The sequence below is a fragment of the Lycium ferocissimum genome, chromosome 1, assembly GCF_029784015.1.
Source record: "Lycium ferocissimum isolate CSIRO_LF1 chromosome 1, AGI_CSIRO_Lferr_CH_V1, whole genome shotgun sequence".
NCBI classification, from domain to species: Eukaryota; Viridiplantae; Streptophyta; class Magnoliopsida; order Solanales; family Solanaceae; genus Lycium; species Lycium ferocissimum.
The window spans coordinates 749465-763893 of record NC_081342.1 but is presented as its reverse complement, the minus strand read 5'-3'; the positions used below and the strand labels follow the sequence as shown (position 1 = coordinate 763893).

The 14429-nt window shown below is 35.5% G+C and overlaps 1 protein-coding gene across 1 annotated transcript; it reads right to left on the bottom strand.

Moving 5' to 3' along the window:
• Positions 1-278: 278 nt before the first annotated feature.
• Positions 279-12827, bottom strand: LOC132031152 (importin beta-like SAD2). The gene is made up of 22 exons (XM_059421368.1): positions 12568-12827; positions 11104-11239; positions 10829-10916; positions 10536-10685; positions 9350-9512; positions 8820-9004; positions 8560-8733; positions 7474-7619; positions 7251-7374; positions 6973-7153; positions 6096-6255; positions 5975-6016; positions 5763-5881; positions 5486-5684; positions 4384-4515; positions 3605-3708; positions 3341-3520; positions 2437-2576; positions 2187-2326; positions 1943-2100; positions 1264-1396; positions 279-1158 (listed from the first exon to the last, which is right to left on the bottom strand). Exons 1-22 carry the CDS (start codon positions 12655-12657, stop codon positions 998-1000), a joined length of 3105 nt encoding a protein of 1034 aa, XP_059277351.1. The 5' UTR covers positions 12658-12827; the 3' UTR covers positions 279-997.
• Between the last annotated feature and the right edge of the window lie 1602 nt (positions 12828-14429).

Below are 14429 nucleotides of genomic sequence, written 5' to 3'. Positions count from 1 at the left end.
TGGAGCAAAATTTGAGTATGGCTATTAAAATATTTTTAGAAAGGCAAAGCAAACTAAATCGCAACGGTACTCTTCACCATCTATTTCTGGCTGAGGTTTCAATAGTCCAACAAGTTCCAGTGTCATGCACCATGTCCCTTAACAAATATGTTTTGTTAGGCATTGCCGAGTCCAAAAAAATGCTCTAGCCATTACCCGAATCAATCGATGAAGTAAAATAGAAATTCGAAGAAGCCGACGAGTGAGTGAGATGGCAGCACGATAAATTCAAAGAATCATTTAGAAAAAAGAACAAATCAAATTATGATATTCCCCATGAATACAGATCAAGGAATACTAAATGTTTTACAATCAGCAGCAAAGCTAATTGTGTGACCACTTGAAATGCGAAACACCTTCCAACCCAAAAATAAACCAATGGTGTATAAATACTGAACATAAACTACAACCATGACTTACAAAACTTTTAGGGCATTAATTCACCCAAATTCAGACAGTATATGCATCATCTGGTAACCGAATAAATATAATACATGATAAATGCTGTGTGCATTTACCCCCATCCCCCAACCCCCACGCCTTCCTAAACCAAATAGAAAGGCCACCAATGAATAATCCTAACGTTTTCATCCGTATGAAAATGAACTACAAGACACTCGGGAAAAAGAAAAAAAAAGAAAAAAAAGCAATGACATCCAGCGAAGAGGCATCTTCTGACATAGAATTAGCCCACTTCACGGAGACTCATCAAGACCACATAGCAAGAGAAGGGAGCAGGCCTAGTGCAACTTCAACTTCTGCCCCTCGTAACCAAAGTACATGTTTGGATGTGATTACTCATCAAGACTTGCACGTTTCCAGAACCAGCGGACCCCTCAAAACCTTTAAACTTAGCAACTAACTCAATTCTTTCTCAAATCACATTATTGAATGAAAGGATACACGGAGAACTCGGAGCAAATTGAGTTTTGGCCAAAAGCAAACTGGCTGACCAAAATCATGATGCAACGGTTGCTGATGCCTTCTCCATTTTTTCCTTCTCTATCTCCACTCTTCTCTGCTCAGCATGCTGAGCAACACCATTTGCCAATGCTTGATAACGGAAGTCCAAAGTCTGGGTAAGGCTCTGGAACCTCAATGGATCAGATGCTTGCATAGCTGGATCAAACAGTCCCAAGGATAGAGAAGAAGAGATAAGTGAGCCCACTGCCCAACACCAAGCAAAAAGCATTTCTGAGAACAAAATAAGCAGCAGCATCATACCTTTGATTGTTTCCACAAAGAAAATGAAGGGGTCCACATCATCAAGGGGTGACTGCAACTCTTCATCATCATCGCTGAAATCATCATCGGAGTCATCATCATCGTCCTCGTCATGTGAACGGAAAGCCTTTGCCTGCAAAAGAAGCACAAGATGTAAAAGCTTTTAGAGTGCTAACTCTGACGGCGTCGTTCTTTATCTTGAAGTAGAGGTAGGCATCAATCTGTAATAAATTCTCCTACAAGAAGCCATCACAAAGGTAATCTACAGAAGGTACTTCAAATTCCTTTGTGTTCTGAGGCACAAACAATGTCACTATCAAACTCATATCATTTAACTATTTAACAGAACAGAGTTCTTCATATATCATAATCATTCTAAAAGAAACCCTGTGTATTCTCTTCTTCAACCTCATTCAAATAAAAATCCTGTGAATTATCTGCAATACATCACTGCATCATCACTTGCTCAACTGTCTGTCATATAGAGGATGGAAACCAGATCCACCTCAAGCTGCTAATTCAATAGTAAAAACACAAATGTATTCCAACTCCTATTCAGTTTAAAGCAAATCAGTCAGTAGTATATGAGACTACTCCACAACATAATTATACACATGAAATGGAGCATCAGCAGTACAGATTCAAATAGAAGATTACAAGCAGAGTCTTAAGGAATCACCTGTGCAGCCAATTTTTGAAGCCTAATGCTTTCAGCCTCATCCCCTTCCTCAACATCATCCCCCATTTCTTTGTCAGACCCCTCTTCGTCATCATCCTCATCAGATTGCAATCCATTCATATCATCATCATCTTCTGCCTCGTCCTCCTTAGCCGCTTCTAAACACGGTGATTAACATATTAGATGATTATATACGGTGACGTATTGCACCAGAAAAATGAGGAAAAAGCAAAATAAGTTTAACCTGCTACTTGATCCTTGTAGGCAACAAGCAGATCTAGAGTTGCTTTGAAAACACGCTCTAAGGCCTCCCCTGGCAATTGATCCACAGGAAGAGGAAGCAAAGATGTCAAGCCCAAGCAGCAAACCTTTTTGTCATGTTCCCTGGAAAACAATATATAAGGAACATTAGTGGCCTGTTTACCAACTAATTCGTTCAAAGTTGTTTTATCTTCTCCTTTTCATTGAAAACAGAGAGACTACCAGGTCTTTACCTTTTAAAGTTAACCCGTGCTCCGCTCTTTTTTGTTTGTCCCAACATCTGGAACCAGAGATTAAACACCTCTGCAGCAATGCCAAGCTTTTGAAGTATGTTCAATGTCAGAGGCGCATTGTAGTAAAGAGCATCAGCTATCTGCCAAAAGGAAAATTATCAAACAATAGAAACATCAGCAACCTGTGAAACAGAATCTAGAAAGAAAAAAAAAAGAAGCTATCCAAATGTACTGTTCATTTGTGGAACTCTATAGTGATTGAAGGCATTAAAAAAAGGAACTAAATACACCTGAAATCACATGGAATTCAAGAAAGCGCGATCTCTTTGAAGCCATGTAGAAATATCCAAGAACAAAACATAATGGAGCAGAATCTATAGGAATACCAACTAGTTGGCTTAGAAAGCTTAGTCCAGTCGTGCACACACATCCAGTCCGGCTCTAGGAATAATATCTTAATTTGTTCAGGAAATTTGTAAGCAAGTAATAAGGGAGAGATGTAGAGAACTTTAGCATTTGAGAACCATAATATTTGTTGCGGAAGAGAAATTTGAGTATTCCATTACTAATGCACTACATTTGGTATACAGGATTTCATGTGATCAACCTCATTTTGTTTGAAGATCAATTTCATGTAAATATTGCTTCCATTAAAAATGAAGAATGTGCATGTTGATGCAGCAAAGAGAATGTTCATCTGCCATACGTCAAATGAAAATGAGACATTCTAGATCAATGGTCATCCAAATAGGAAAAAAGGACACATAAGGGAGTGGTTGAAGCAAAGTAACTAGCACTCCTCCTATGTTACTGTCCCGGGGAGCATCCATTTACAACATACCAACCAGAGTATGCAGTTACTAGGAGAAACATACACAGCATACAGTTTGAACAAGTAAATTACCACTTGGACCAAGAGGCACTTCAGATATGGTTTATCAGCTCGGCGGAGACGTTCAATTGTGATTCTGATATACGGCTCAACCCAGTGATCCACCTGTCCCTTACAATGCTGGAATACAACTTGAATAAGCTTAGGTGCGGGCTCAATGTCACCATCCTCCAAATTTTTATCTCCCATGACCTGACAAGAAATGTTAATTATTACACAATTTAATGTAAAGCAAAATGATCAGAAACTAAAACTTGGTTGCAATATTCGATTTACAGATGATATCATATTCCAAAGGCTTTGTTGATAGTCTGGATCCTTGCAAGTGAGGAAGTGGGCAGTACTCCTGGATATATAGTTGTCTAAAGGAACCAGTATATCTGCAAAAGCATAAATCAACACCAACAGAAAGGGGAACCAAATCAGGTAATTAGCAGAACTGTAATTTTTAGTTGCATATAAATGATAAAACATCTACTATCCACTGGCAAAACAAAAAAAAAAAACATATGCTGCATTCTGCAGCACCTAGCATCTCTCTGACAGAAGAATGCATCATATCTCATTAAGGCCACAATCCTAACAGTATAGGCAATATAACAGCATCGTAAAATCATTTCACCAAACATGGCCAATCTTTAGAAGGATGAAATGAAATCCAACCATCTAAATTGATTTGCAGCTTACTACTACCTCCCCAAAAAAATGAACAAAGGGAAAGTAAAGAAAATAGAAAATAGAAAAACATAGAAGGATTAAGAGTAGTTCAAAATACAACAAGACAAAACAAAAACTTTTTGCTCATGAAACTCTTTTCCACCAATCTATCCCTGAACACAATTTTACTCCTTAATTCTAAATGATCTAGTTAAACACATGAAACTTAGTTGAGCATATCATGAGTTCTTAGATAATTACTGAACCTCCAAAAACAAGTCACGCAGCAAATGTGTTTATCACACAGGAAGGCATTAGAAGCAGCAAATATTTGTACAAACTAACCCTATTTGATAACGGCATTTTCCCAACAGAAACATTAAAATGTCTACACATACTTGGAAAGAAGTCAATAGCCCAGTCTGCTAGCGCCTCCATCATCAATGGCCAAAGACTCCACATTTCCATGGATATTGTTGGCGAAAAAAAAGTCATATATGAAACTATCTCCAAAACCTCTTCAAAGACCTCTGCAGGAAGAACAATTGGTGGTTATAAGAGAAACACATTGTTTTCCAAGAAAAATGCGACACATCCAGCTTATTTTAAGATCAGGATGCATAGTTCAACTAATACATCTTGCAAATATATAAACCATGCTGACTTTGGACGAGATTGCAAGATTGCATTCAACACGTTTTTTCTAATACTTCAATGAACACAGATGGAAATAACAAAAGATAATTGTTCCCGTCCAAATAGATACACTAGCAATGAAGCTAGCTGATATTTTATGCTACAGCTTACTTTTAGTTGTGCACTTTACCACAAGAAGTTCACCTGTCATATTCCATCCTTCACGAAGGAAGTAGGAGTTTTTACCAAACATTAGATCGCTAATCAGACTGACGAATTACTTTAAAATGATCCACCCAGTCTTTCTGCAGCTTAACACTTCAAAAATGTTTTCTAGGCAAACTGCATGAAAGAAAACCCCCTTTGCTTTTTCTTCTTTGTAGTACAGAAGAAGAGGAAAGAAGTTTGAAAAAACAAAAGGAACAATATGGCTCTTATCTTGGTCTATCACCTAATTAACAACAGCAGAAAAGCATATCACATCTCAATGACTCTTTGCCTTCCTCAAACAAAGGAAATGAATGAACTCCTTACACTTTCTCCTCTGTTTTCCTTGCCCATATTTTACATTACATTTCTTTTCCTTCCACAAGAAAGTATGAAGTTTGGATAATGAGAATTGGATAATGCAGCAATGTATTTCAAGACAGATGGACTGGGTCCATTATAGTTTATACCATGTAGAAGTGTCACTCAATTTGATACCACATGGGTTGAGAAACTGCGAACTTCAACTAAATGATTGTCTTACTAACAAAAGGCAACAAGCTAACAGAAGAATAAAGCACCCTTATTTGGATAGGTGAAGAATTAAAGGACCTTGTCTCAATAAAATATCTTTTAACAATCAAACAGAAAAAGCACCTTGTCCATCCGTAGTCAACATCCTACGCATTATTGGCAGGAGTGTTGGCTCAATGTGAATGAAAAGGTGTGGAAGCCGGCTCACTGACTCAAGTATTGTGCTAATGGCACGTAAACAGCCAACTGCAGCAAGAGCTCCAGGATCATCGGCTTCTTCCTCTGCTTCCGCCATGTTAATGCATTTCCAAAATGCAGCAGCCTAAAAAGCAACTCATTAGATTTTGGTGAAGCAGATATTCTATGCATTCAAAAGCGCTCTGATAACAAATATTCTCACCAAATTCTGGCATAACCCAAGAGCATAAGGAGCCATCTCCTCACCAAACTTGTCCACGATAGTCTCAAGCGTAAACACAAGATCTTCATTCTCGACTTCATTCATAAGTTTGAAAAATTCTGAACGCAATTGATATGAAAAGGATTGTTAAACAAAAATATCATCAGTTGATGCTCATTAGCAATATAAATGGCAAAGAATCTTGCAAGTACCATCAAGTAATTGCGGAAGAATGGGCCGGATTTCATTCAAATCTGCAGGTACAAACAAAAATGAGAAGTGTAAGCAGGATTAATGTATATGAAGATACCAAAATGTCAAGTATATGTTTACCTCTACAGGCTTCAACAAATGAACGTAAAGCGAAAACAGAATCAACGCGAACAGGTAGGTCAGGATCACGCATTCCAGTCACAACACTGTGTAATGCCTTGCGGAAGTTGTTTGGATCTGAAAAGTTAACATGGGCATACTGTCCTGCAACCCATGCTGCCTGCAGCGATAGAAAGATAAAACATTGGCAATGATGATGCTGTATCAGATTAATTTTGAAGATCCGAAGTTATGAAAACAGGAAGAAAAAATTTTTTTAAAAAAAACAAAGAGGCACCGACAAATTGCTCTATATGCTCCCCCATAATAGGAAAACATTGTTCTTTGCAACAATAACTATCAATAAAACCAACAGGAATAAAGAAGTGAATGGATGCAGTATTTGAAGATTGCTGAAGAATTGGTAAGGATCTAACAGAAAAGAAGAAACCTCCAGTTGCACAGGAAAGATACAACTTATTTTTAGAAACGAGGAATGAGTTAGCAAGCAATCTTCCTCCAGTTATTGGTAAAAGATTAGTGAGAACATATGGCTTTAACAATATCAAAACAAACAGCCTTTGGGGTAGACTGGATTGAAAATCTACAAGAGTTCAATGAGCCAGGAAGCTTCTTGAAATAGCAATTTCAAATTAAAGGTACAAAGTGTTGATATTTGCAGCTACTACATACAAAATATCACTTAATAGAATTAAAAGTCTTCCGATGATAAGAGGAAAGGTGAACAAAAAAAAGTATGTTACATAATTCAGTATTTTGCCTCATTAATCCTCTGAAAGAAAACCCAAAGGAAATCATTAGACAGCATAAACCAATAGTCAGTAGCTGAGCATATAAAATGCAAATTAACAAAGACCAAATACACAGTCCAACACACCTTGGCTCGAAGATGACCCACAGGACTGCTAAATTCAGGGAAAACATGTTGCACAAGCATACGTTCAAGCTCTGATTTGTATGGTTCAGTTTGTTTCAATTTATCGCATAGAGCTCCTATTGCAAGAAGAGCGCCATCTTTCTGCCTATAGGGCTTGTATTCTGGGGCTGCCTCCTCATATCTAAGAAAATAAAATACAAAACACGCACTCAAGAATTTTGTTATCATAAAACGAGCTTAACATGAGTGACACCATGTGAATTAACGTTGAAAGATACCTCTTAAAAATCTCAACAATGAAGAGTATAAATTTTTGAAGGTTCTCTTTACCACGCTTTCTTACTAACTCGCTCACAAAATCCATTGCAGCAGTTCTGGGACTATATAAATCCTCAATTATATCTGCAGAATTATAAAGAGGAATGTTAATCTTAAATTGCTGAGAACTCAGCTGAGTGGAAGGACAGCAATATACGTAATAGCGAATGACATATCAATTACCATAACCCTTCCTCACATATTCATGAGGATCCTCCTCCCAAAGCTTTTGATCATTATCACTGAAGCACATAAGCGGAAAGATGACCTCGAAAAGAACAACATCAAGTCTGGGTTGCAACAAGCTATACATGTTGCTCTTTGAGATACTGTACAGTACAAAGTAAAGTAACTAAGTATCCAGAAAGATGTAGAAATAATAGAGTGCATTTCAGTTACCAAACCGTAATCTAGAAGCTTGGAGAAGGAAAGAGATTCGGCTAATAGTGCCTGATATAGACAAAATAGAGAGGCAGAAAAAGTTAACATATATTGCAGTCAATCATTAATCAGCAGTTGAAATCAAAACCAGGGCCTAATATCACTCACTACGGCTTATTAGAAACCTACCGATAGAAGCAACCTAGAGAAACAAAGCAAAGTAGCAGAGGAAGTAAAGCAGCTAGAGGACCTGTAGAAAAGATTATCACTATCTAAAAAGTAAGGCCTTAAGTCCAGTCATTTTTCTTCACAGAAGACCGAGATTCATGTTCATCTTCCACTCAAAAAACTGCAAGACACATCATATTGAACAATCTCACTCAAAACTGAGGCGTCCAAAATCTGTTAATTTCTCGGCAAGAACCCACTTCTATGCTATTAATCTACAGTATTTCTGCATAGGCCTACTACCTCTTCATGGGTCATTGAGAGAGAGAAATGAGGACCGAAGTCCTTTATAATGCTTTACCCATTTCAAGCTGCATTGTCACTGATCAAGCACTCACTCTCTGGTCACCACTAGAAGCCTAAAACGAAAAGTCTTTTCTCAATTACAAATGAGCAGTACTCTATCAAAGTACCTTACTTTTTGTCTCATTAAATCCACATTAGAGCATCCAACTTTAATCCACTAAACAAAATTGTAGTATTGTAAAGCTATCGATACAACTCACAACAAAAAGAAAATCCAAGAAGTCTTCTCAACTTACTAAAACTCAAGTCCATGCTTTGCCTACTACGTATAAACAGATTTTCCGAAGGAAATAATTCAGGAAGTATTTACAGATTAGTATATGTGACATTCGTAAACAAAGTAGTTGCACAAACCTATTGCTTAGGTATTGCAAAATGAGGTTGATCACCCTATCCGGCAAGTAACCACCAGCACGTATAACATTCAATAGATTAAGGTGACACTCCAAAATTTTCCCCGCATAACCCTTCTGAAACATTTGAGCAAAAGCTTTGTTGTCTGGGTTTTGAAGTTTTAAATCTCCAAACCTGGAAAAAAACAAAAAAGGTGAGATCAATACTAGAAGCAAGCCATAATTGATCAGAACCAAATAAGCATAAGGGTATCAATTTACCGGGTGTAAAGTCGATTTAATATATGGACTGTCCACTTTTTCACCTTCCACCATCCCCATGATTTCCTTAGCTCTGGATCAGTTGGTTGGCCTTCCACAGGGACAGGCCTCTCCAACATATTCAAGAAAAGAACCATCCAGGCATTGAACACACTTGGATCAAACAACTGCTTCGGAATCTCCAACTGGAAAAGAGTTTTGACATGGAAAAGGTAAGGAGTTGCATACACAAATTCAGTTGTGTGATCAGATTTTTTCTTTTTCTTTTTTTAAGGAGTTATATTATCAGCATTGAAACTGAAGATCAGGGGGGACAGCTTTCATTATCCTGGTCAATTCTATGAATTATTTGCCAGATCAAGAATATTTGAAAATACTAACAGAAGACAAGTAGGCAAACAGGCAGAAACTTGCTAGACACACCAAACACTTCTTTAAAGGGTTTAGCTAAATAATTAGAAACAACAACCCTCATCGGGACATGTAACCTTATAAGATAACCAAAATAAAAACGTTCAAAGAAAACATACATATATGGATGACCAGAATATTTTGCAAATGAGCTTGATCAAGTCTGCTACTTCAATTGACGGATTTGCTATCTGAACAAGTCTGTTAAATATGTTGAGAAGACTCGGAAAAGTTTCCTCAACAACGTGATAAACAGGTGTTCTCTCCTCGTCTGATTTGAATCTGGTAATAGAGAAAAGACATGAGCACACAGAAGAAGTTATAATGGAGTTTCACCATCCAGGTGATCTAAGGCAGAAGAATGAAGATTCATAGATAACAAAGCCATTCAACAGTGTTTCTTCATTGCAAAACAGATGGAAGGATATCCCTGCACTTTACTACTGTTCATCCAAATGCTGAGAACTCAGAGACACTATATAATACATTTTTTTAATACCCAGAAATCCCCAAGGACCAGTGGCGCATGGTTTGGAACTCGGGGGATCATGGACCTACTCCTCTACTTTTTTCCACTTAAATACCAGGCTTTTGTATGCAGAGTGTCAGACCCGTAATCTGTGGCTAACCCACCCATGACATGTTACGATCTTACCACTAAACCAAAGCCCTGGGACGGGGGACACTATATAATAAATACAGATGTAGAACTTGGGGATTATAAAGTGCCTGCAAAGATGAGCCCCCCCACGGCACGATCAAAAGGGGAAAAAGATGTTGGATGAGCTCTCAATCTCTCACACCGTGTTTTACACATTCATTATACTCAAAACCTAAAGGCCTGTTTTATTAAGACAGTCTGCGGCCGTGTTTTAATTTCGTAAAAGAGTTTTAAGGCATTGAAAAATGTGAACCATTGACACACTCATTATACTCAAAACCTAAAGGTCTGTTTTATTAAGACAGTCTGCGGCCACAACTAATAACGTTTTCACGACAGCGCAGGTAAATTATCATGGAGTGTTATAAGAGCAAAAAGTTTTTGGACCCTTTTGCAGATGCATTAACATGCATAAAAATACCTCTATGCATTATATCCTTTTTGGTGTTGAAAACAGACATTATTCCTGAAGTACAAACTCAAGAGTTCAAGTACATGAAAAGCATTTCCTGTAGCGCAAAATTCACTGGTCATGAATCAGCAGACGAACGTAAAGCACAACGCATAGAAACAATTTCTGGAGTAGCCAAAACGAAGAAAATAGAACTTGTCAAGAAAAGCATCATTCTAAATCAACAACTTACTCATATTTCCTAGAGAGAATTCTCAGAACAAACAAAGCACCATAAACTTGCTGATCCTGCAGATTATGCTTTACCCAGGGCAGAAGTGTTGGCCACTGCTCCGGGTAGTCTGCATGTATCATTGTCTTAAGGCATTCCCCCAACTGTACCCTGTTCACAATAACAAAATTGTCTACTTATATGAGAGTCCAGTGTTAAAAAGTAGTAAAAGAAAATGATTATCAACAATTTGTTTTATCAAATAGGATTTCCATTCGAAACACATTACAATATGTACAGATAAGAAATCATACCTCAGCAATGAAGGAACTTGCGCAATAAATATGAGAATATTTTGCCTCACCAATTCCTTGTCACTTGGCATAATTTTTGATTGCTCAGCTACATCAACACGAATTTCTCCGTAAATACCAAATTTATCCAACCGCTAATGAAAATATCATGAAGTATATATTTTGACAATTTATTCCATATAGAAAATCTGTCTTTTTCCTCTTTTCTCGTTTGTGGGGGTATATATATATATATATATATATATATATATATATATATATAATAAGGTCATTACCAGGATCATGAGGGCACCAGTTCTTTGCAACGAAGTTCTTAAAATGAATGCTAGCCACCTGTCGGACTGCCATGTCGCAAGACCCATCTACTATGATTTGCAGCAATCTCACAAGATGCTGCGGGGTATGCTGAAACTGCAAATACAGATGCACTCAGGAATATACAAAATTAAACCAATATCCACATATTTATTCCCTAAAATTCAAGTGCTGCGATTTCACATCCTATAATGTCAACCGTGAGCTTGTAATCCAGGAGGACAAAGAGGATTCAAATTCAATAATCACAAACAGCTAAAATAAGCACCGCAATCTTAGATAAACGCGCAGAACTAAAAGTCAGATCCTATACATACACATCTCAGAGTACATACACATATCAAAGTACAAAACAATTCACTATCAGCACAATTAAGAAACCCAGTTTCTTTTTAATGGTTGATAAATGGAGAATTCAAATATATTTCTTCATTAATTATCAAATATAACGAGAACACTTGAGTCAAAAGTAACAAATCCAACTTGAAACCGGCCATATATTGCCATAAATTAAATAGTCTACTCAATACAGAAAATTTATTTGCAACTCCAACACCACAAATCCAATCCCATTAAAACTCAATCCAACAATTTCTCAACACCCCATTCCAACAATAACAAAATGAAAAAATCCATAATTCAGGTCCAAAACTACTTTCTGATAAGTATGTTCGATGCAAATTTACTAACCACAGAGTACTACTCATAATTCAATCATACCAACAAATCTGATCAAAACTCAATACTAATGCTTTTATAAGCAAATTAAACCTGATTACGACTGTCTTCAGCAGCTTTAAATTAAATAACGACATGGATTTAATCATAATTCAATCATAATAACAACAAATCCATTTTATTCTCAATCAACTTAAAATTCAACACTAATACGTTCATAAGCAAATTATACCTGCATAGTACTACACATAATTCAATCAAGCCAATAAATCCGATCAAATTCAGTTTATTCTAACGCAACTTAACTAATACTTTCATAAGCAAATTAAATAACGACAGAGATTTAATCATAATTCAATCATAACAACAAATCCGATTAAATTCAGTTAAAATTCAACACTAATACTTTCATAAGCAAATTAGTACTACTTACAATTCAATCAAAACAGCAAATCCAATCAAATTCACTTAAAATTCAACACTAATACTTGCATAAGCAAACTATACCTGCATAATACTACACATAATTCAATCAAAACAGCAAATCCAATCAAATTCAGTTTTTTCTCAGTCAACTCAAAATTCAACACTAACTTCCATAAGCAAATTATATCAACACTAATACTTTCATAAGCAAATTAAATAACCACATAGTACTACTCATAATTCAATCAAAACAGCAAATCCAATAAAATTCAGTTAAAATTCAACATTAATACTACTTAGTTTAATGAAATTATAAGTACCTGATTGAGACTGAGTTCAGCAGCTTTACGTTCATCAGGATTAGGACTCAAAGCAGCACGAAGAATAACAGCAAGGTTCTGATGATCCATTACAACAAAGGATAATATAAACCCTAGAAAGATAACGAAAGGGATATTTAATCAATTCCCCCTTTCTAGGGTTTATAAATATATGGAGAAGAGAAAAGAGAGAGGTTGCGGACAGATACAGCGCAAAAGAAACTGGGAGAGTGTGCTGAGGAGAGCAGAAAGTGTGCGTTTAAATCATTAGGGTTTACAAGGGTAGAGCCATAATAGTTGGGGCAGGGTGGTTTAACTAATTTTACTACATTCTATTTTTTTTGCTTGGAAAGTTGGAAATGAAAAAGGAACCTTTGTATGGAAACAACGAATTGGAAAGAAATTAAATAATACTCCTATATTCTATTATTTTAACTAATTATTATTTACTATATTTTTTTTTTCTTGGAAAGGTAGAAAGGAAAAAAGGAACCTTTGTATGGAAAGAAATTGAAATATTATATTAAGGTTTTAGTATGACATTGAATATTTTCTTATAAAAATAAATATTTCCCACTAAATAGGAAAAAAATGATTTTATCGTTAGGAAATAAAATTGATATTTATTTACAAATATATCACATTCTTGTTTTTTTAGAATTAGCGGTAAAACGATCAAATCATATGCGCATGTAAATTAACCGTTTCATCCACTACTAAACCTTGGCATGGAAACTAATTTATTATTTACTTATATTCTATTTTTTTGGGTTTGGAAAGGTAAAAAAGGAAAAGGTACCTTTATATGGAAACAAATCCAAAGAAAAAGGGGAAAAGAATAGGAAAGAAATTGAAATAATAAGGTGTTATGTTCCTTTATTTTGTTTTTATGGAATAAAAATGTGGTTTTAGTATGACATTGAATATTATTCTAAAAAATAATATTTTCACCTTAAATCTTTAAAATATTTTTAATAATGATTATTAAGTAGGATAAAATGGTGATTTAACTAGTTTACTTACTATTGTATTTTTTGCTTGGAAATGTAGGAAAGGAAGTGAAAAGAAACCTTTCTATAGAAACAAGAGAAGGGAAATCAAATAAAAAAGAAGGGGAAAAGAATATGAAAGAAATTAAAATAATAACGTTTCAAGATGACATTGAATATTTTTTCTATAAAAAATAAATATGTTCTCACTAAATAGAAAAAATTGACTTTATCATTAAGAAACAAAATTGATATTTATTTACTTATATGTCACGTTCCATTTTCTTAGAATGAGCGGTAAGACGATCAAACTAAATAGGCACAACTAAATTAACTGTTTTATCCAGTAGTGAACCTTTGCATGGAAACAAGGAAAGGGAAATAAAAAAGAAGGGGAAATTAATAGGAAAGAAATGAAATAATAAGGTGTAATGTTCCTTTGTTTTGTTTTTATGGAAAAAAAAAAGAAGAAGAAGTAGTAGTAGTTTTAGTATTGCATTAAATATTTTCTATAAGAACATCTTTTGTATAAAAAAAAATTCCACTAAATAGGAAAAAAATGACTTTATTATTAGTAAATGAAATTGAGCTTTATTTATAAATATTTACGATTTCGTTTCTTAGAATGAGCTGTAAAATGATTAAATCAATTAGGTGTTTAGGGGGTAGACAGAAAAGAGTGAGGGTTGGGGTAGAGTGGTTTAACTAAGTTACTATATTGTATTTTTTGGGTTGGAAAGGAAATGAAAAGAAACCTTTTGCACGGAAACAAGAGAAGGGAAAAGAATTGGAAAGAAATTAAATAATAAGGTGCAATGTTCCTTTGTTTTGTTTTTATGTAAAAAAAAAAAAAGAAGAAGTAGTAGTAGTTTT

Excerpts from the sequence above, each read along its gene's own strand:
- LOC132031152 (XM_059421368.1), bottom strand. The coding sequence starts at position 12,657 with ATGGATCATCAGAACCTTGCTGTTATTCTTCGTGCTGCTTTGAGTCCT. Across the intron at positions 7,620-8,559 it reads TTGCAATACCTAAGCAATAG|TATCTCAAAGAGCAACATGT; the intron begins GTTTGTGCAACT and ends TGTACTGTACAG. Across the intron at positions 5,882-5,974 it reads TCTTCCGCAATTACTTGATG|AATTTTTCAAACTTATGAAT; the intron begins GTACTTGCAAGA and ends AATTGCGTTCAG.